Genomic DNA, 23,101 nt, shown 5'->3' with positions numbered 1-23,101 from the left:
CTTTAAACAATAACGTCTGGGTAAGTTTTGTGCTTGTGTATCTAAGGGAATTAAAATAGTAAATAATTTGTGACTAAATACATTTGTCTTGACCTTAGAAAAGAACAATGGGAAACCAAACATCAAAGAACAGAAAGGAAGATCCCTAAATACGTTCCGCCTCACCTTTCTCCAGATAAGAAGTGGCTTGGAACTCCCATTGAGGAGATGAGAAGAATGCCTCGGTGTGGGATCCGGCTGCCTCTCTTGAGACCATCTGCCAATCACACAGTAACTATTCGGGTAGGTCGCACCTCTTATCTATGATGAGAGAAGATTGGAAGTCCTCATTTATTGTGATATTTATTAAGTGAGAAACAGACCAAGGCTTAGAAAGTTCTTCTGTTTTCTGCATATATAAAATACTGAGAATTCTACAGAATGGAGCAATATAATGATAACTTACTTAATATAGAACTTAACAAATTAGCAATCATTAGCAATCATTATCAGCTGATGGTGAAGATTTTTTTTTTCAGTATTTTTAAGAAACCTCATTGGATTCTTTTTTTTTCTTTTTACTCAGTTGATAGTATTATGTACTGACTGCAGAATCCTGCATTTGTCCCTAAATTTCAAAGTTACGTATGGTTTTGTGTCCTGAAATCGTTATCCAGTTGTGCCTTTTTTTTTTTTTTTTTTTTTTTTTTTTTTTTGCAGGAGACCAGAGTTTTCTTATTACTCAAATCAGTCTCCTCGAGCATTCGGGAATCAGAGTTTTTAAGGATAATTTGGTGGGTTGGGGAAGGCCGGTGAGTCGAGAGTGCTGATTGGTTGGGTCAGAAGAAGAAATAATGGGAAGCTGAAGCTGTCCTCTTGTGCTGAGTCAGTTCCTGGGTGGGGACAAGATCAGATGAGCCAGTTTATCCATCTGGGTGGTGCCAGCTGATCCATGAAGTGCAGGGTCTGCAAAATATCCCAAGCACTGATCTTAGCAGTTTAGGGAGGGTCATAATCTTGTAGCCTCCAGCTGCATGACTCCTAAACCATAATTTCTAATCTTGTGGCTATTTTGTTAGTCCTACAATGGCAGTCTAGTCCCCAGGCAAGAAGGGGGTTTCTTTTGGGAAAGGGCTGTTACCATGTTTGTTTTAACATTATATTATAACATTATAACACCATTGTAACAAAACATAACCAAAGACTAACATTATGACATTATAACAAAAGACTATAACAAGGGCTATGGGAGTTACAGGCCAAGAACCTGGACAAAAACCAATGTGAATATCATAACACTACACTAACAGAAACAGTACATATTAAATAGTTAAACCTCCTTCCCTGCTTCCCCTAGTTCTTAGTAACCTCTTTTGTACTTTTTGTGTGTTCTTGCTTTTGAAAAACAACTTCATTGAGGTATATAAAAATTCACCCATTTTAAGTGCTCGATTTGGTGATATTGAGTCCATTTATTGAGCTATGTGACCATCACCATAATCCAGTTTTAGATTTCCATCACTTGCTGGGTAGTTTTAAACATTAATCTCATTTATTAGTCAGGTTTTATATAGATTTCACACGCAGTACTAAAAAAAATTGACATGATCCCTTTTAACATACAATTTAGTGTAGACGTGATTAACTATTTTGAAATTCAGAATTCTTTAGCATATTTAGAGGTGAGAGTAACATTGAGCAGAGTTATGGGGTTTGAGCTGAGTCTAAAAGATAAGCATAAATTTCTGAGGTGCAGTTAGTAAGATAGGAGACTTCCAGACAGATATATAAGATTTATAAGAAAAGGCTGTGTGGTTGAAAACTATCTGTTTTAGAAATGGAAAACAGTGCCTTTGCTGGAGTGTGGAATTTGGGTGGGGAATGAGGAAGAGACTTGAAAATTGGATTGGGTTCATATCACAGAGGGCTTCAAGTACCAGGAACCAGACTTAAGTCATGTCTGTGCAGACAGTATCTGTGCTGTAGCAAGATTAATCAGACAGCTGCATGTAAGGAAAACAGAAGTGAGGATACACTGGGAGCCGGGAGAGGTAATGTAAGAGCCCAGATAAGAGTTAAGTAAGGCAACAGTATGTACCGAATTGTGCCACATAGAGGTGCTTCAGGGGTTCTTTTGAAGTTTGATGCAAATTTCATTTCTAAATTATATTTTTAACAATGAAAAACTTGTTAAAAAAGAACTGCACAATCAAATTTGAAGATGCTTAATTCCATATTTGAACTAGCTGTTTTTGCCAAGATAACCCATTTTTGTGCAGACCATAGAGCCAAGGTTCCCTTGCTACGATTTATCTGAAGAGTTAGCTTAATATCAAAATAAACAGTTTGTAAAATGTTACCATTTGCAACTGTATAGATGCGTGAATCAGGATTTTCTTAATAATGTGTAAGAGAGATAAATGTAAACTAAATGGTAGATTGATGTAAGCTTTAACTCTCATCCCTAACTCCTAATTTCAAATTTTGTATTTAAAACTGTCTCATCATCACTTATTGATATTAGAGTAAGTAAGTAAAAGTTACTATAAAAACTGTATTTCTTTTTTTTTTTTTTTTTTTGATGGAGTTTTTTGCTCTTGCTGCCCAGGCTGGAGTGCAATAGCACGATCTCGGCTCATGGCAACCTCCACCTCCCGGGTTCAAGCAATTCTCCTGCCTCAGCCTCCCAAGTAGCTGGGATTACAGGCATGCGCCACCACACCTGGCTAATTTTGTATTTTTAGTAGAGACGGGGTTTCTCCATGTTCATCAGGCTGATCTCAAACTCCCGACCTCAGGTGATCTGCCCACCTCGTTCTCCCAAAGTGCTGGGATTACAGGCGTGAGCCACTGCGCCCGGCCAAAAACTGTATTTCTAAAAATAGCTTTGGTGTGACTTTAAATGACTTTATGTCAAATTTCTTAGGGGAAAAAAGGGATTCTGCTATTTTAAAAAGCTTGAAAATCACTGAGATAATAATCATGGGGATAAAAAAGAAAATAGAAGGTTGCATTATTATGAGGTAAAATTGTTAGAATATGGTGAATTCCTAAATATGGGTGACAAATAAAAAGGAGTTGTTGATAATGCATGTAAAATTAAGGTTCTTAGTTTGGATTACTGAGATGATGTTAATGGTGAGGAACTGGAGAAAAGATGGACAGAGGGTGTTAAGTGATATTTTAGCTTTTTCTCCTCCTCCTCTCTCCCACCCTCCCACAAAGAAAACCCAAACCATCCTGTACCATCATTATTTAATCTCTATAGTTAGCGTTTCTTTCTTAGATACCCAGGACCCTTGAGTTTTTAAAATCTTCTATTTTATTACAACAGCAATGCAAGACTATTGTAAAAAATACGCAACTATTATATGAAAGCATGTAACTCAGAAAACCCATCTCTCAGTCTTATTCCCAGAGTTTAACAATTTGTTGTGTTTTCTTCTAGATTCTTATTCCTGAATATGATAATAAGATATAAATGTAATTAACAGTTACTTAATAGCGGTGTTTAGTTACATTACTAAGATTCCAGATGTTAATAGTTATAGAATTTGAAATAGTAAAATGAAAATTGGGCACGATAGCTCACACCTGTAATCCCAGCACTTTAGGACGCCAAGGCAGGAGGATTGCTTGAGGCCAGAAGTTCAAGACTAGCCTGGGCAACATAGGGAGAGCCCATCTGTACAAGAAGTTAAAAAATTAGCCAGGCATGGTGGCACATGCCTGTAGTCCTAGCTACTCATGAGGCCAAGGCAGAAGGATTACTTGAGCCCTGCAGTTTAGCCTGGATGACAGGGTAAGACCCTGTTTCTTAAAAATAAAATAAAACCAACATTTAGCTTTAGAAATGTAAGGCAATCTGAAATTGCATTTAGTGGTCGATTTCCAACAAACACATGCATACGTGCGTGCATGCAAACACAGAGCCACACACAAAGCATATTACATGTATGTTCCCCTTTTGTGAAGCTCAACTGGTACCTATGTTGTTTTATCAGATGATATGGAACATCCTTATAAAATCACCTTTGGGACGTTCTTATGAGGGTGAAAATACTTTCAGCATAACTGCTGATTCTGTCACATTTGACTTTTTTTTTTTTTTTTTTTTTTTTTTTTGAGATGGAGTCTTGCTTTGTCACCCAGACTGGAGTGCAGTGGTGTGATCTCAGCTCACTGCAACCTCTGCCTCCCGGGTTCAGCTCACTGCAACCTCTGCCTCCCGGGTTCAAGCGATCCTCCTACCTCACCCTCCCAAGTAGCTGGGACTACAGGTGCATACCACCAACCTTGGCTGATGTTTGCATTTTTAATAGAGACGGGGTTTTGCCATGTTGGGTAGGCTGGTCTTAAACTCCTGACCTCAGGTGATCACCCGCCTGGGCCTCCCAATGTGCTGGGATTACAGGTGGGAGCCACTGTTCCTGGCCTTCTTTTTTTTCTTTTTTTTTTTTTTTAAAGAGACAGGATCTCACTCTGTCACCCAGGCTGGATTGCAGTAGCAGTGGTGTGTGATCTTGGCTCACTGCATCCTCCAACTCTTGGGTTCAAGCAATCCTCCCACCTCAGCCTTCTGAGTAGCTGGGGTTACAGGCATGTGCCGCCACACCTGCTAATTTTCTAAATTTGTAGCTATGTTGGCCCAGGCTGATTTTGAACTCCGGGCCTCAAGTGATCCTCCAGCCTCAACCTCCCAAAGTGTTGAGATTGCAGGCGCGAGCAACTGCGCCTGGCCACATTTGACTCTATAGACATTTCTTTTCTCCTTGGAATATACTCATCCTTTGGCTCCATGACACAATATAATCCTAAATTTCTTTCTTCCTCCTTAGCCAATTCTTATTTTCCTTTTAGGCTGTTCTGTATGTGACAAGTTAAGTGTTGTTGGAGTTCCTCAAGCCTTTTTCATAGGTCCTTTTTTCTTCTCTCTCTCTCTGATTGGTCTCACCCACCCTTGTGGTTTTAGTGATCACCTATATAGATGACTCACAGGTTTATTTTTATTTATTTTTTATTTATTTATTTATTTATTTTGAGGCAGAGTCTTGTTCTGTCGCCAGGCTGGAGTGCAGTGGCACGATCGATCTCAGCTCACTGCAACCTCTGCCTCCCGGGTTCAAGCAATTCGCCTGCCTCAGCCTCCTGAGTAGCTGGGACTACCGACAAGCGCCACGATGCCTAACTAATTTTTGTATTTTTAGTAGAGATGAGGTTTCACCATGTTGGCCAGGATGGTCTCGATCTCTTAACCTTGTGATCTGCCCTCCTCAACCTCCCAAAGTGCTGGGATTACAGGCCTGAGCCACCACCCCTGGCCCAGGTTTATTTTTCTTAAGTTGCAGTGTTACTAAACTGAACCTGAATACACTCACCCAGTGCAGTAAAGCCAAACACCGACACTGACGTCTGTAGCAAGAGAAGTAGGGGTGTTTGTTTGCAGGGCACCAAGCAAGTAGAATAGGATAGCTATTGCTTAAAACCTGACCTCCTCCATGGCTTACAAGCAAGATTTTTTAAAGGTAGAGATATATTCTAGGAAAGCAGAAGTTATTGGCAAAATCGTATATCAATATGTGGGGGTTATATATTGGTTTGGTTCCAAAAGGCAGGATATCTTGAAGTGGGGTTGCAGGATTCAGAGATTCTTTGATTTGCGATTGGTTAAGGAAGCAAGGCTTTGTCTAGAAACTTGGGATCATCAGAAAGGAATGTTAAGGTTTGGCATGTGGGTGTCACTGTCTCCAGGCCCCTCAGGAAGAAATTTAGAACGAAGAACGTCAGTCAGAGTTCAGTCTTCAGTTCCCCCTTATGTGATGATGGTGGTTGGCATTTTCCATTTGGCGGGGGTCTGAGTTTCTGAAAAAGAACTCAGGGACCTGTGTCAAGATGTTATCTTTATTTTCTATAGGGAGCAACACATCTTGTGGCTCTGACTTCCATAAGTGGCTATTGGTTTAAGCTGTTATTACCTCCTTGCTTATCTGGTGGCTCATTTACTTCTCAAGCCTAGCTAGGTGCCTGGAATTTCCCTTGAAGATTTCGGATATGATGAGGTTTCTCTTCAAATAACCTGATCAGTCTTTTATTCTTTAATTCATAGTGCCCCCCTTCCTTTTTTCCTTTTTCTCCTTTTTTCCTTTTTGCCTTTGTTAGATGCCCAGGCATGTCACAGTACCAAGCGTTATCAATACCAACTCACATTCCTTTCCTTATTTGGAAAGAGAACTAACTTTCTAGCTTATTACAGACATGTCTTCCCCTTTCCTCTCCGCTTTCTTTCACATGCCCATCTTATCTAAAAAAATCAAATGTTTAGCTAACCGGAATTAGTTTAGATTGTACGACCCGACCCCAGCCAGTGGGGAAAGGGTACAGGGGCAGGGCTTGCGTCAGGAATAAAGGCTCTTGTGCCCCTTTGTTCAGGTGTGCTCTCATGGCGACTGGCCAAGGAGGCACTCCTCTGTGCAGAAGTAAAATTGCTTTGCTAAGAATCCTTTGTTCGAGTGTTCAATTTCCTTAGGATTTTGAGCGTTATTCCTAACAAAGGGATTCGAGATTTTCCTTGCTTGAGTGCACTCCTGGCAGGCCCCTAAGAGGGCTCCCTGCTCTGTCTCAGCAGATGTTTTTATGAAGCTGCCTGTTTGACAGTCTTCTTTCCATAGTTGTTCCCTTTTTAAGGAATGTTGGTGAATAGAGTCAAACTCTGTAAAATATTTAAAGAAATTTATTCTGAGCTAAATATGAGTGACCAATGGCCTGTGACACAGCCCCAGGAGATCCTGAGTACATGTGCCCAAGGTGGTCAGGCTACAGGTTGGTTTTATATGTATTAGAGAGGTATAAGATGTCAATCAATACATGTAAGATGCATATTGATTTGGTCCAGCAGGCAGGACAACTCGAAAGGGGCTTCCAGGTCATAGATTCTCTGCTTGGCAATTGGTTAAGAGAGTTATTATCTAAAGACCTGAAATCAATAGAAAGGAATGTTTGGGTTAAGAAGGGTTTTTAAAGACCAAGGTTTTATCATGCAGATGATGCTTGTAGGTAACAGGCTTCAGAGCTCTTAACAGATGCTTCATTACTTCTCTCCTGGACTGGATCAGGGAAGACCCGGAAAGGGAAGGGGGTTCTCTACAGCAGCAGTCCCCAGCTTTTTGGCACCGGGCACCAGTTTTATGGAAGACCATTTTTCCATGGGTTGGGGGATGGTTTCAGAATGAAACTGTTCCACCTCAGATCATCAGGCGTTAGTTAGATTCTCATAAGGAGTGTGCAACTTAGATCCCTCACATGCGCAGTTCATAATAGGGTTCTTGCTCTTATGAGAATCTGATGTTGCCACTGACCTGACAGGAGGCAGAGCTCAGCCTTGCTCACCTCCTGCTATGCGGCCTGGTTCCTAACAGGCCATAGACCCTTAGTCCATGCCTGTCTGCATTCCCAGAGGTTGGGGACCCTTGCTCTACAGAATGTAGATTTTACCCATAAGAGACAGTTTAGCAGGGCCATTTCAAAATATTTCAGATAAATATATTTTGGAGTAAAATACTTCCATTTCTTTCAGAGCTTGGTATCTGTCATGTTGGTATCTTAATTGCTATAAAGAGTCTGCCTTGTCAGTCTTAAGGTACCTGTTTTAATGTTAATGCTGGTCAGTCATGTCTAAATTTCAAAGGGAGGAAGGTATAATGAAGCATGTCCAACCACCTGTTCCCATCGTGGCCTGAACTAGTGTTTTGGGTTTGCTTTAGAATGCCCTTGGCTGAGGGAGGGGCCCATTCAGTTGGTTGGGGGGGCTTAGAATTTTATTTTTGTTTCACCCTTTTCCTTGTTAATTTTTTAGCCTTTAGAATTAAGCTCAGTTGCCACTTCCTCAAGGAAGCCTTACCTAAGTTTACCAGATAAACTAAATCTGAGCTGGTCTCGTAACACAGTGTTCCTCGTATTCATAACATATTACAAGTGAAATTATATATTTATGTGATTATGCTCTGCAGTGAAGTACTCATACATACTACCACATGGATTAATCTTGAAAACATTATGCTAAGTGAAAAAGGCCAGACACAAAAGGCCACATATTATATGGTTTCTTTTATATGAAATATCTAGAATAGGCATAATGTTAAACTTTAAATCATAATCTCTTTCTCTTACCAGTGGCAAATCTATATGGGTCCTTAGCAATGTTAATACTCCTCCTTAGAAGAAAGGATTTGACTGTGGGGCATAAGGCAGAATGAGAGACCAAGGCAAGTTTTAGAGCAGGAGTGAAAGTTCATTAAAAAGCTTTAGAGCAGGAATGAAGGAAGTAAAGTACACTTGGAAGAGGGCCAAGCAGGCAACTTGAGAGATCAAGTACATAGTTTGACCTTTGACTTGAGGTTTTATATGTTGGCATGCTTCCAGGGGGTTGTGTCCCCTTCTCCCATGATTCTTCCCTTGAGATGGGCTGTCTGCATGCGCAGTGTGATTACTGGAGTTATACACATGCTTGCTTGAGGTATTCTTCCCTTACCAGTGGAGTGTTCTTATAAGGTCATATATCAGTTAAACTTTGCCATTTTGCTTCCTAATACACATGCTGGAGCTGACTTGCCCAACTCCTAAGATCTTAACAGGAAGCTGCTGATCACCAATTTCAGATTTTTCTATCTGTTAGGTGACTCCTTTCCCTGGCGCCGGCTGCTTCCAGTTATTTTAGAGAGGCAGTTTCACAACTGCCTGTGCATCACTTGAGGGTTGTCTGACATTCCTGGTAGTGGTAGGGGCCCTGTCCTGCCCTGCTCATGTCTGACTGGCTACCTACTGTACCACTTCCTCAAACATTTACTTAATAGTTATTATAGTAGCATATGTGTGTATATATATATTTGCATGTATATGCATACACATGTACACATGCCAGGTTCTATCTTACATATTCAGAATACAAAGTTAATATGGTTATTTTCAGGAAGTTTGGGATCTAATGAGGGAGAGGAAAACAAGTGTGCTCTAGCATGATAGTAATCTAACAAAACAAGATAAATAGCTGCCTACTTTGAAGTTTCTAAAGACTTCATAAAGATAATGAAAATTTGGCAGATCTATGAAGGTGACGATAGAGATTTAACCAGATACAGCGGGGGAGGTGGCAATTGGTAGTAGTGGTATTAAAAAGAGAGGCCACAGTAGTATGTATACAGGCATATAAATATGAAAATGAATTTGCTATGTTTAAGGAATTTTAAGTGTTGTTTAAGACTTGTTTGGAATGAATGGTGTTTTGATAAGAAAGTATATGAAAACCGGGATGACATTTAGAATCAGAGTATAGGCTAATTAGCATTAGAAGCCTGGGAGTTCTTTAGAAAGGGTTTTATGGGGGCTGGATGTGTCTAGCAACAGCTGGAGTTAGGGAGAAGGATAGGAAACACTTAGTAAAAGCTGAGGCAAGGAAGGATTCCTAGGGGATATGGAGCTAGAATATATACTGTATCTGGTGACTTGGAACCTGGTTGAATGGAGGTGAGGAATGGGAAGAACTGAAGGGTTCTTTGGTGATTTCTTGCCTGGGAGCTGGTCTCTATTTTATAGCATTTGCTTTGGTTACTTTGTTTTATTTTATAGAAGATACATTTTGTTTTTATGCACTGACAATTTTGTTTACCCTCAATTTCAGGTAGATCTTTTGCGAGCAGGAGAAGTTCCTAAACCTTTTCCAACACATTATAAAGATTTGTGGGATAACAAGCATGTTAAAATGCCTTGTTCAGAACAAAATTTGTACCCAGTAGAAGATGAGGTAAGAACAAAACCGAGATTCTTTTAGTCTCTGAAAAATGGTTTGGTACTTGCTTGTTTGACCTTTGATTCTGTGATGCAAAAGAACTTAGAATAGCTTCCTCATATGTTTTTCTTTTTTTCCAAAAGAATGGTGAGCGAACTGCGGGGAGCCGGTGGGAGCTCATTCAGACTGCACTTCTCAACAAATTTACACGACCCCAAAACTTGAAGGTATGTTGTTTTTTTTTACCATTCTTGCCTCTTTATGGGCCCTGTGTCTCCTCTTTCAAAGACTTTTTGGTCTTAATAGACTCAGGTAGCAACATTCTTTAGATGCAAAGTGCTTGCTTCCTGGCACTAAGGAAGGCTCCTTAGAGACATTCTACTAGGAAATGAGAAGAACTGAGAGTTGCAAATGCCTTGCCTGGAGCCACAAAGAATAATTTGGAGAACTAGGAATAATACCTCTGTTTCTTGATTCCCCATCCAATTTCCTTCAGTTCAAGCGTCTCTTTTATTTTTTTGTTTTAAAATTATCATGTTTCTGAAATATCTTTAAAGGCAAATCAGGAAAGAATTATGACTTCAGCAATATTTGCCCAAAAGGAAGCTGAGTTTCCCAATGATTAAAGTATACGTTAAGCATTCTGGTTTTTATTGCCGTTAATATAGCTCCTAGCAGTTTAATAATTTATTAATCTTATATTTTGGCAATAATTTATTTTTGATATATTTATATTTCATTTATGACTGCAAGGGTAACTAGTAGATTGTTTTTCTAATATCTAAAATATGAGTGAGTGTGTGTGTGTATATATATATATATTTATATTTGGGGGGCACTATAGCCATGAAAACTTTTAATGTATTTATAAATATAAACAGTGACATAATTTTTTATACTTCTATGAAAATGAGTTTTATTTTCTTTCAGAGACTTAATTTGTTGTGCATAGTTTCTCAGCTTTCTTAATATTTTCTACTGATACTTGCAAGTTATTGTTAAACTTTCTATACCTTTCTGTAGCTCCTGTTTTTTTTCGTTACATGGAAAACATTGATATGTTATACCATAATGTATTTTGAAGACTTTATTCCTTGGGGACAGTGTTTCTCAATCTTCTAATGGGCTGTTTTTTAAAAAAAAGAAAAAAAAAAGAGGACTGTTTATTTTTATTTTCTTTTTTACAGTACAAATTGATTTATTTAAAACAGTTACAAAAAAACACAACAAAATAGAGATTATCATTAGAATTATTAATGGTTTGTTAAAAATCAGGTAGGATTATGGGGTAAGAAATGGTATTAGGTGGGGGGAGCACCTGACTAGTTCTAAGGCTTTAGATACAGTGCAGTCGATTATGTATTAATTCAGCCATTACATGCTGGGGATAGTAGATGGGGGATCAATAATTTATCTACGGGGAACTCCTACACAGATACATGAAGACCTCCCCAGTGCCATCCTTTTCCACTCCTTAGGACCCTAAAGCCACCTGGGTGACAACATTTCCGTCCTTCTTTCTCCACCCCATTCCCTATCCATATATTCTTCCCACACCTGAGGTGCTGTGCAAGCTGAAAGCAGTCTGCTCTCTGCAGCTGGAACATATACTGTTTTGGCTACAGGGATCCTGTGTGACTAAGAAGGTTTTAGGGGCAGCCTTATTTTAATATTTCAGGTTAGCCATGAGTACAGTCAGTCCCTTCCCTAACACAATTTAGATTATCTTGAATGCAAGTATCAAGTGAGGGATCAACCCTGCCTTCAGCAATACCAACAATACACTAACCACTCAGGCTCACAACTACAAAAAGCAAACTCTTTAAATGGAAACAATCTCAAGTTCTGCTAGAGTTTGCTTAGTTTTAGTATAATATTAATTATGTGTATGCAAACATAAAACTAAATATAAACTCCATATATATATATATATATATATTTTTTTTTTTTAATTCGAGGCTGGGTCTTGCTCCATCACCTAGGGTGGAGTGCAGTGGCGTGATCACAGCTCACTGCAACCTCTGTTTCCCAGACTCAAGCGATCTTCATCTCAGCCTCCTGAGTAGCGGGGACTACAGGTGTATGCCACCATGCCCAGACTAATTTTGTTTATTTTATTTTTTTGTAGAGACAGGGTTTCTCTGTGTTCCCTAGGCTGGTGTCCAACTCCTGGGCTCAAGTGATCCACCTGGCCTTGGCTTCCCAAGGTGCTGGCTGGGATTATAGGCATGAGTCACTGCTCCCAGCTAACTCCTTATACCTGTAGTGCTTATACAGCTATATCAGTTTGATTTTTTTTTTTAAATTTCAGGTATAATGAACCATCATTTGATTTGTATTATTATCACAGTGAAAACAATTTGTAGTCATTATTCCTTTTTTTGCACAGAGATTTTCAAACCGCTGATCCAAACCCCAAAATAGTATGCTGAGAAATTCTTTAAAATACTACATAAAGAAGAAATTATTTTGCAATTATTACTTTTCCTACTAATCATGAACAGTTGATGGATGTTGGTGGATACAAAGATGGGATCCTTATACAGAACATCAGATCGCAGTGGCGCGATCTCCGCTCACTGCAACCTACACCTCCTTGGCTCAAGCGATTCTTGTGCCTTAGCCTCCTGAGTAGCTGGAAAAAATCTCAAGTTCTGCTAGAGTTTACTTAGTTTTAGTATAATGTTACAGGCATGTGCCACAGGTGCATGCCACCACACTGGGCTAATTTTTTATATTTTTTGGCTGAGACACTGGGTCTTGCCATGTTACCATGCTGGTCTCAAACTCCTGAGCTCAAGTGATCCACCTGCCTTGGCCTCCCAAAATACTGGGATTACAGGCATGTAATTACCACATCTGAATGAAGGTTCGTTAGAATGTAACATACCTGTACTGTGGTGTATAGTAGGACAGCTCAATCTTTTCACTATTTTTGTCTATTAATAGTACCAGCCTTCATTCGTACAGCGCGTTGCTATTTGGCCGTTATTTTTTAAAAACAAAATTATAAACTCATATAGAAGCAGGCTGCCCAGGAATACTACCTGGAGTCCATTTGAAGAACACTATCTTAGGTTCTTTATTTTTATTCTTCTAAACAGAGGCTGTTTTTAAGAATTTTTATATTTCTTCAACTGCAAATAGAATAATTATAGTGAGGCCAGGTGTGGTGGCGCGAGCCTGTAATCCCAGCACTTTGGGAGGCCAAGGCAGACGGATCGCCAGAGGTCAGGAGTTTGAGACCATCCTGGCCAACATGGTGAAACCTCATCTCTACTAAAAATAAAAAAACTAGCCGGGCATGGTGGCGGGTGCCTGTAATCCCTGCTACTCAGGAGGCTGAGACAGGAGAATCACTTGAACCCAGGAGGCAGAGGTTGCAGTGAGCCGAGATCATGCCACTGCACTCCAGCCTGGGCAACAAAGAGTGAAACTCCATCTTTGAAAAAAAAAAAAGGATAACTATAGTGTTTTAACTTACACAGTCTGCTTACCTCTCTAGCAATTCCTTAGTGCACCATGATTATTTCAGGAAGGGGTAATTGCTTTAATCTGAATTTCCTTTTTGCGTTTCTCTTATGGTAGATTCAATAGAACAGAGTAATCCATCGAGATATTTTTCTATCTGCTTATGGTAATTGTTTCCTTTGCTGAAAGAATGCTTTGAGAGAGGAAGAGGGAAACATTAAATCCCTCTGATTGAATATAATGATCTTTTTGCTGTTCATATACCATTTGATGTTGGATTTAGAGGGATTAGAGACATTCAGAATTTTAAAAAGTAATAGTGTCCTCAAAAGTTGATTTACACAGTAGTACTTATATAAATAATGTGTGTGATAATTTGTACAGAAAGAATTTTTTGTGCTTATTGTGAATTATGAACTAAAAAGAACTTACTCAGTAGTTGATAACTCAAGAGTACAGAGTAGTATCCAGTTTTTCTAATGACAGGCAACCTATGGTGGTCTACTTCTGAGACTTGAAGACTGAAGTAAAAATAAATACGAGCTAGAGCTTAATGCTAATTATAAAACACTAAAATAATTAGAGAATTACAGTGAAGAATTAGAATGCAATTGCTACTTAAAATTTTTTTCCTTACCAACTTTGAGGAATAATAACATATGGATAAGAAAGTTTATCCTTTTAAAGTGTGTCATTTGATGAGTTTTGACATTTACACATACCCATGAAGCTCCCATTGTAATCAAGGTACAGAATGTTTGTATCATCCCCAAAGATTCCTCTCCCCACTTTGCAGTCCATTCCACTTTCTGCTGTGGCCCCAGACAACTACTAATCTGTTCTTTTTCACTATAGTTTACATTCTGCATGAATTGAATCATAGTGGGTATGTCTGGCTTCATTCACTCAAAATGAAGATAATTTTGAGATTCATCCATGTTGTTCAATATATTGATGGTTTGCTCCAGTATATGCATTGTTTATTCATTCACCTATTGATACACATTTCTATTTAATACTTTATGAAGTTCTGAAATTAGATACCAGTGATTGGAAAAAAAAAATCCTTAAAATCTTTTTATTTTTTTTCTTTCTTTTTTTTTTTTCTGAGACAGTATCTTGCTCTGTCACCCAGGCTGGAGTGCAGTGGTGCAATCTCGGCTCACTGCAGCCTCAACCTCCTTTGCTCAAGCGATCCTCCCATCTCAGCACCCCCATGTAGCTGAGACTACAGGCACGCACCACCATGCCTGGTTAATTTTTGTATTTTTTTCTAGGGGTCTTGTCATGTTGCCCAGGCTAGTCTCGAACTCCTGGACTCAAGCGATTCACCTGCCTCGGCCTCCCAGAGTGTGCTATGATTACAGGCGTGAGCCACCGTGCAGGCCAAAATCTCTTAATTATTTTTTCTTTTTTTTTGAGACGAAGTCTCGCTCTGTCACCCACGCTGGAGTGCAGTGGCACGACCTCGGCTCACTGCAACATCTGACTCCCTGGTTCAAGTGAGTCTCCTGCCTCAGCCTCCCGAGTAGCTGGGATTACAAGCGTATGCCACCACACCCAGCTAATTTTTGTATTTTTATTAGAGCCATGGTTTCACCATGTTGGCCAGGATGGTCTCGATCTCCTGACATTGTGATCTGCCCGCCTCAGCCTCCCAAAGTGCTGGGATTACAGGCGCGAGCCACTGCGTCCAGCCTAAAATCTCTTAATTCTTAATAGAAAATGTTATGTGTGGCTTGTGAGCGAAAAATAAAGACTCTTTCTTGCTATCTTATTTTACGGATGATTTTTCTTTTTCTTTTATCTTCTCTTCTCTTCTCTTTTCTTAAGGAACTTGGATGTCCCCTGATTCCAAGTGAATAAGACTCATTTTGTTGGCTCATCTTTTAACCTAGATACTTAGTATGGCATGAAGTACTATTCAGGAAGCTTTGACAGAGTATTAATTTTTTAAAAACTTATTCAATGATAATGAAATTTGGAAGATTTATAGTAATAATCTAACAGTGGTTTTCAGACCTGTGTGCCTCAGTAAAAAAAATTTTGAGTGTTTATTACCAATATAAATAGTCATTTATAAATTCTACATATCTATTACTTTATTAATGTAATATGTACAGTATAAAATAAAACCAAAGTGGATATTTAAAAGGATGAGATAAAAGGTAATTATAAATAAATAGTTGTTTCTGCACATCTAGTGGATTGTCTTATGCATACCTGACTCTGGAAACTGGATGTATAGTATTGCCTATTCAAACAGTTAAAAGCTACACCAGTAGATGGCATAATATTTTGACTTTTCATTCTATGTAAATGTGTAATTTATGTGAACTGCTGGAGGAAGATAATAATTTATATATATTGTATAAAAATACTTTATAGTAAAGGAAAAAAGACAGTTTTTAAATACTTTTTTCCTAATCTCCTCGTCCCCATGAAATTTTTATTTCTTATTTTTTACAAAAAAATTTATACCTCCACCCTATTAACTGACCCATGAAATTTTCATACTACAAATCTGCTTTGTATCTCTGTGTATATATAATGTGACGCTTTCAAGGACCACCAACAATTGTGATATCTAAGTTTATTTTTTATCCCTCAAGATCCAGTTTTTGTCTATTTGGAGTATATCACCTTATTTAGAATGCATGCTTTAGGGTGTAATTGTGTTTTTTCGCCTATTACTTGACCTTTCTAATCTCATTTTTTTAAGTGAATAATAAATTAGTATTCATTCTGTTTGTCTGTAGCTACTGATGTCCATATCAGTAGCAGGGGGAGGTAGTAGGAAGCTTGTCTAATATGAAATGTACTGGAGGTAATTCATAAGAGACAGGCTCTTCATAGGTCATTCACTTGGCCATACCATGACGTTTTGTTTCTGCATTTTCCACAGGATGCTATTCTGAAATACAATGTGGCATATTCTAAGAAATGGGACTTTACAGCTTTGATCGATTTCTGGGATAAGGTAAAAGTATCCTTATTTCTTTATGAAAATATTATTGACAACTCAATAAGAAGGTTTGAGAAGAATACCCATAATTCTGCCACACTAAGATAATTATCATCTTTTAGTTTTATAAATTTGCTGTTATTTTATATGTATGTTTTAGGTAAATACAATTAGGAGTTAATATTGAATTTTGTTTTAGTCTCTTAGAATACACATTTTCTGTTATATTTTCATACCATTATCAGCATTATCAAGGAATGTATAATAGTCCATGATTAGATTTTGAGAATATAATGGTTCTTATATTCTCAAACATACAGGTTGCATCCAGTTTTACCTTCAGTTACATTGTGGCAACATCATTATATATGTATATATATTTTCCCATATTTGATATTGTTTGTTTAGGTGATTTCCAGAAATTAGATGACTAAGTCAAAGGGCACAAAACATTTGTTTAAAAATCTTTTAAAAACTTTTGCCATAAAATCATTTTTCCACAGATTAATTGTAGCAATTTACTATGCTGCCAGTAGTGGATAGGAATATCACTTTCATAGTACCATTAGCAGAGACAGTCTTTTCATTTGTCTATTGGCCATTTGTATATCTTCTTTGGAGAAATATCTATTCAAATTTTTTGTCTTTATTATTGAATTTTAGGCATTCTTTATATATTTTAGATGCAGGTTCCTTACCAGATATATGACTTGCAAATATTTTCTCCCATTTTGTGTTTTTTTTTTCTTTTTCTTGATGGTACACTTTGAAGCTCAAAAATTTTTAATTTTGACAAAGTCAGTTTATCATTTTTTTTTCTTCTGTTTTTGGGATCATATTTAAGAAGCTAATCTAAGATCATGAAGATTTATGTTTCTTCTAAGAATTTTATAGCTTTAGCTCTTACACTATGACCATTACCCATTTTGTGTTAATTTTTGTATATGATGTAAATTAGAGGTCCAATTTTATTATTTTCCGTGTGAATATCCATTTTGAGTTAATTTTCATATGTGGTGTAAGGTAGGAGTTCAACTTCGTTATTTTGCATGTGGATAACAAGTTGTCCCAGCACCATTTGTTGAAAAGACTCTTCTATCCCCTGTTGAATTGTCTTGGCACCTTTTCAAAACCAGTTGATGTAAGGATTGTTTCTGGCCTCTTAGTTCTACGACACTGATCTATATGTCTATCCTTGTGCCAGTACCACACAGTCTTGGTTCCATAGCTTTGTGGTAAGTTTTAAAATCAGGAGGTGTGTGTCCTGTAACTTTGGTCTTTTTCAAATTTGTTTTGGCTATTTTTGGATTCTTTGCATTTCACTCTGAATTTTAGGATTAATTTGTTACTTTCTGCAAAAAACCTAGGTGCTAAGGGCAGTTCTTACATCATGTTAATAGAATCCAAACTAATTCTGCATTTTGAGGTAGTGCCAGTAATTTCAGGATTATCTCATTGAGCTTTTGACCCATATGGCTTTTACAAGGCAGACATAAATAATGGAAGCCTTATCCTTGTGTCTGGAAATTGGATATCTCAGATATCCTTGAATCTAAATGTCTTTCACTGTAACAGCAATGTAATATCTGATGCGATGAAAAGTAGATCAAACTGATATAATCGTTATCCTTGTCACTTAAGTTATCAGGACATAACATTTGTATTGTAACTTTCTGGGCTTAAATTGGATATGGTGGTTAATTGGGGTAAGAAATAATGTATAATTTGATACCTTGAGATGGCAGTAAAACATGCCATTGGTTACAATACCTCTGTCACCTTGCTATGAAGTAGTCATTTTTTTCTCTCTTCTTAATCAGAATACTCAGACACGACCTTGTTTCCCCTTTATCTGGTGACCTTGCCCAGAAGCATGCCTGAAACGGGTAATATATAGCAAGTTTTGGTGTGTTTAGTGTAGATCATAAATATGAGATGATTACTCAGGTGCTGATGATAGTTTTACAGTTCTTTAGAGAGAAGAGTCCTTGAGTCCTTGCGTTTTCGACCTTCTGAGATTTATTTATTTATTTATTTATTTATTTATGAAATGGAGTCTCACTCTGTCACCCAGGCTGGAGTGCAGCGGCACAATCTCAGCTCACTGCAATTTCTGCCTCGTGGGTTCAAGCGATTCTCTTGCCTCAGCCTTCCAAGTAGCTGGGATTACAGGTGCCCGCCACGTTGCCTGGCTAATTTTTGTATTTTTAGTAGAGATGGGGTTTTGCCATGTTGGCCAGGCTGGTCCCAAATTCCTGACCTTAAGTGATCCACCCAGCTCGGCCTCCCAAACTGCTGGGATTACAGGTGTGAGCCACCACCCTCAACCAGACCTTCTGATTTGTATTTACTTTGTAAACATATGGAGGGTTGGAGAAGTCCCCACAACTACACTAAGTATTCATTTCTTGTTGTATTCTTTAAGTCTTTGCCCATATGTGTGATGTCTTATAGCTAGATATAAATGTATGTTTAAAATTTATGCTGTATTATAAAATCTTCTGTGTTATATAACTTTATAATGTTTAGCCTTAATGGTTGCAATAATATTCCATCAAATTGATAAATTGTCTGCTCATCCATTCCTGTGTTTGTTGGAGATTTGAGGAAATTTGTGTAAAGCCTATCTAGAGATTTGAAGGTGGTTCTCCCTGTGATTGTTTGCTATTCTGTCATTATCAGTGTACTTAACAAAATACCTTGGAAGTTTAATACACTTGTTTATTTTTCTATCCATCAAATCTCTAGATATTATTCTAGAACTTTAGCAAGTCATGACCCGCAGGGACAACATTGCCCACGCTTGCAGTGGTTAGTGAGAAGTAAGTGTCAGACATATATATGTAGATGGGATTGGTGGAAGAAAAGATTTTTAGTGCAAGGGAAACAATTGTTTGGTTTGGTTTTAAGTTGAAAATAAATTATATTTGGTTTGCATTTTCAGTGTCTTATGTTCTGGACTAGGAATGCTTGTTTATAAAGGGTTCTTTTTTTTTTAATTTAAAGCCAGGCTATAGTGCAGTGGTGCTGTCATAGCTCACTGCAGCCTCAACCTCCCGGGCTGTATACGTCCTCCCACTTTAGCCTCCCGTTTAGCTGGGACTACAGGCATGTGCTACCGCACCTGGCTAGTTTTTTGTATTTTTTTGTAGAGACAGGGTTTCACCATTGTTACCCAGGCTGGTCTTGAACTCTTGGGCTCAAGCAATCTTCGCTCCTCAGCCTCCCAAAGTGCTGGGATTATAGGCATGAGCCACTGTGCCTGGCCTATAAAGTGTTCTTTTTTTCGAGATGGATTCTAGCTCTGTCACCAGACTGGAATGCAGTGGCATAATCTCGGTTCACTGCAACCTTCACCTCCTGGGTTCAAGCCATTCGCCTGCCTCAGCTTCCCGAGTAGCTGGGACTACAGACGTGCACCACCACACCCAGCTAATTTTTGTATTTTTATTAGAGACGGGGTTTTACCATGTTGGCCATGATGGTCTCGATCTCTTGACCTCGTGATCCGCCTGCCTCGGCCTCCCAAAGTGCTGGGATTATAGGCATGAGCCACTGCGCTCGGCCTTAAACTAAGGGTACTTAAACATTGTTTATTAGCAGAGTTTGGCAATATTTTCAATTTTTATTTTCTAATTTTTTGTTGTTTTGAGACAGTGTCTCACTCTGTTGCCCAGGCTGGAGTGCAGTGGCATGATCTCGCCTCATTGTAACCTCTACCTCCCAGGTTCAAGCAATTCTCGTGCCTCAGCCTCCTGAGTAGCTGGGACTACAGGCATGCACCACCACACCCGGCTAATTTTTGGATTTTTGGTAGAGACAGGGTTTCACTATATTGACCAGGCTGGTCTCGAACTCCTGATCTCAAGTGATCTGCACACCTCGGCCTCCCAAAGTGTTGGGATTACAGGTGTGAGTGGCTGCTCCCAGCCAGAATTTGGAAATTCTTTACTTAAATGTCACATTGAACTCTGAGTGGCTTGTTTTATTAAGGAAAAGAATTAAATTTGACATCGTATTAAGATTAATATTTTGCAGTTAGTTTATTTTGAGGCTGTTGATATTTATCTCCTTAAAACCTTGCTTTGATTAATTCTGTAAGTAAAGGATTTTGTAACCCAAACTACCTTACAACAAGAGGAGTTCATGTCAACAGTCACTGTGAATCCATGGTACTGTAATTACCTACATTCTGGTCTCTAGCACAAGAGGTAAGGTGCCCAGAAGCCCACCCTGGTGTGTGAGCACCTCTACTGGAATGGAAGTAAGGAGTATTACCTAAGCTTTTATTAGTTTTTCAGAAACCAGCAAAGATCACAGAGACCAATCTGTTAATTTGTTATTTATAATTATATATTTAGGTGCTACTGAGTCGAAATGGCTGTTATTTAGTGTTTTCTGCAACTTCAGGGCTAATATTGGTCTTCCTCACTGCCAGCTGCTGGAAGTGCTACAAACACACAATCTGTGTTTTATGGCCCTCCTGTGTGGTGTTTCACAAAATTAAATTCAAACACTTCTGTAATTTATATTCTAAATGAATCAGTATACTTACTCCTGGCATTTTTCACTGGAAAGTTGAACAAAATGTTCTATATGTTATAAAAGTCCTCTATCAATGCATCTTGGAGGAATTTTTAAATACTTCTCTTTTTTTTTTGAGACAGTCTTTCTCTGTCACTCAGGCTGGAGTGGAGTGGCACGATCTCGGCTCACTGCAACCTCTGCCTCCCACGTTCAAGTGATTCTCCCGCCTCAGCCTCCTGAGTAGCTGGAATTACAGGCACCCGCCACCACGCCAGGCTAATTTTTGTATTTTTAGTAGAGACAGGGTTTCACCATCTTGGTCAGGCTGGTCTCAAACTCCTGACCTCAGGTGATCCACCCACCTCGGCCTCCCAAAGTGCTAGGATTACAGGTATGAGCCGCTGTGCCCAGCCAAATACTCCTCTTTTACAACACCTGTGGCACTGTTTCATTTCACTTATAGTGTGTTAACTTGTGAAATTTACATTAAAGCTGTAGTAACTGAAGAAGGGCATGGGGGAAGTATTTTTAAGGGGGTTTCTTCTGTTTCTGCAATGTTGGCTTCTATTTCTGGACTTGGATGTTTGTTTTATATTTATTCATTAGACTATACATATATATTTTTATGTACTTTTTGAATATTCACAATAAGTATAAAATGTTATTATAAAGAGCTTTAAATCTGCAATTGATTTATGTAGCAAACTTCTTAAGAAAATGGATTAATTGTTGAAAGGAAGCCTAAGGATTTTAGTGACTATTTCATCTTCCTTTCCGTGTTGTTTTATGTCTGGAATTGAAAAGATAGAAATGTATACGCCTTTCATTTCATCCTTCCATTGGTTTTTCCATGAAGGCTGTCATAAATAACAAAATGAAGTGGTTTTGGTTTTGCTTTTGTTTTTTGCATCTGTGGCTGGTAAAGGTAGAGAGTGAGAGATAGAAGTACAGGAATGAGAGGACATTTAAAAGTAAAAAATGAAAAACCTAGACTTTAGAATGATTTTGTTGCTGTGATGAGGCTAGTAATATATTTCTCTTTGTAAACCACAATTTAAATATACATATATAGCATAAAGTGTTTACTTCAAATCATACATACAAAATAGATTATTGCAACTTAGAAACTGTGCATCTTTTGTCTTCGCTGTAGTTATTAAAATATTGACTACCCATTCTCCTATCAGCTCTTGTCCTATAACTTGTCAGAGAAAGACTGTTTAAAGCCTCTATCACTGTAAATAAGAATGTGTAATTCTATTAGTATTGAACTTGCATTTTTATTTATGTGCTACTTAATTTAAAAGGTAAATGGGACATCATATTGAGTTTTGAATGATGCAAATTAAGTTGATCATGTTATTATATCTAAGGTATCTTTTTCTTCAGAACTCTTTCTGTCATTTAAATTTTTTTTTACTTTTTTTTTTCTAAGAGCACAAATCCACTTTTATTTATTTACTTTTCATTAATTTAAATGCTTAAGGGGTACAGCATCACACAGATTCTGTGTCCAGTGGCCTTAGCAGGAAGATTGCTTCAGAATTTGGCGTGAACCATGCCACTGTTTCCCTGGGACCAAGTTTTGTTTCCCTAGATTACTCTGGTTTTGTTTGGTTTGCCACCAGGAGTCACTTTGTTGTTCTTTGTTTTGTATATATAAGCACATCTTATGCCCGAATAGAATTCTGTTTCATTTTGGGCATAAACACCTTCAGTTTTAAAAAGAGCTGTGTGCTGTCTTTGGTTCTGGAGACCCCACTTATAACTCAGCAAAAATGGCCTTGGACCACAGCCTTCCAGACATACTTCCTTTTAGTATTCCTGTTCCCAGCAGGCCTCCACAGGCTCCAAGTTGGCAGAAGGAGAAAGGCCATTTAAAATTTTAAAAACAGGTACAACATAATTCATTGTCTCCAAAATTGAGGCATGTATTATTATACCTGTGTTTAGCTAAAATAACAGTTTTTGAACTTGTGATTATGGAAAACTTTAAAAATGATAATGTATTGACAGAGCATCAGTAGAAACTCAGAAAAAAGAACATAAACTTGTATTAAAATAGATTACAAAAAGTTATTTCACATACACAAAGTAATGGCTGGAAGAAATTAAGTTTTGATTTATGCCTTTATTATGTAATAAAAAGTTAAAATATATGTTGAAATTATTAGGCAAAAATCATAGCACAAATCAGCTATGATTCAATAACGTAAAACACAATAGTTGTATGTTTATGCATCACTTGAGCATCAATGCATTCATGCATATGTGGTATACTGTGGACATCCTGGCTTTCTGAGGTGTGGCATGCTATTATGAGTAGCTTATCTCATAGTAATTTTAGCTGTATCAAATATACTCAGTATTTTTGTGTA

The 23,101-nt window shown here is 38.1% G+C and overlaps 1 protein-coding gene and 1 pseudogene across 7 annotated transcripts in view; one reads left to right on the top strand and one right to left on the bottom strand.

The window, feature by feature from the left end:
- The window catches only part of PARG (poly(ADP-ribose) glycohydrolase), a 122,414-nt gene that overhangs the window by 9,639 nt on the left and 89,674 nt on the right, over nt 1-23,101 (top strand). For 4 of the 7 annotated variants that reach the window (XM_054521832.2, XM_054521830.2, XM_054521835.2 and 1 more), the window contains 4 exons: nt 99-286; nt 9,657-9,775; nt 9,904-9,987; nt 16,137-16,211. In XM_054521832.2, coding sequence (XP_054377807.2) covers nt 99-286; nt 9,657-9,775; nt 9,904-9,987; nt 16,137-16,211 — 466 coding nt within the window. 7 annotated transcript variants of the gene reach the window in all.
- Nucleotides 22,197-22,530, bottom strand: LOC112135164 (large ribosomal subunit protein eL33-like; annotated as a pseudogene).

This window comes from Pongo abelii, chromosome 8 (assembly GCF_028885655.2).
Source record: "Pongo abelii isolate AG06213 chromosome 8, NHGRI_mPonAbe1-v2.0_pri, whole genome shotgun sequence".
NCBI classification, from domain to species: Eukaryota; Metazoa; Chordata; class Mammalia; order Primates; family Hominidae; genus Pongo; species Pongo abelii.
This window is presented reverse-complemented; position numbering and strand designations above follow the sequence as displayed.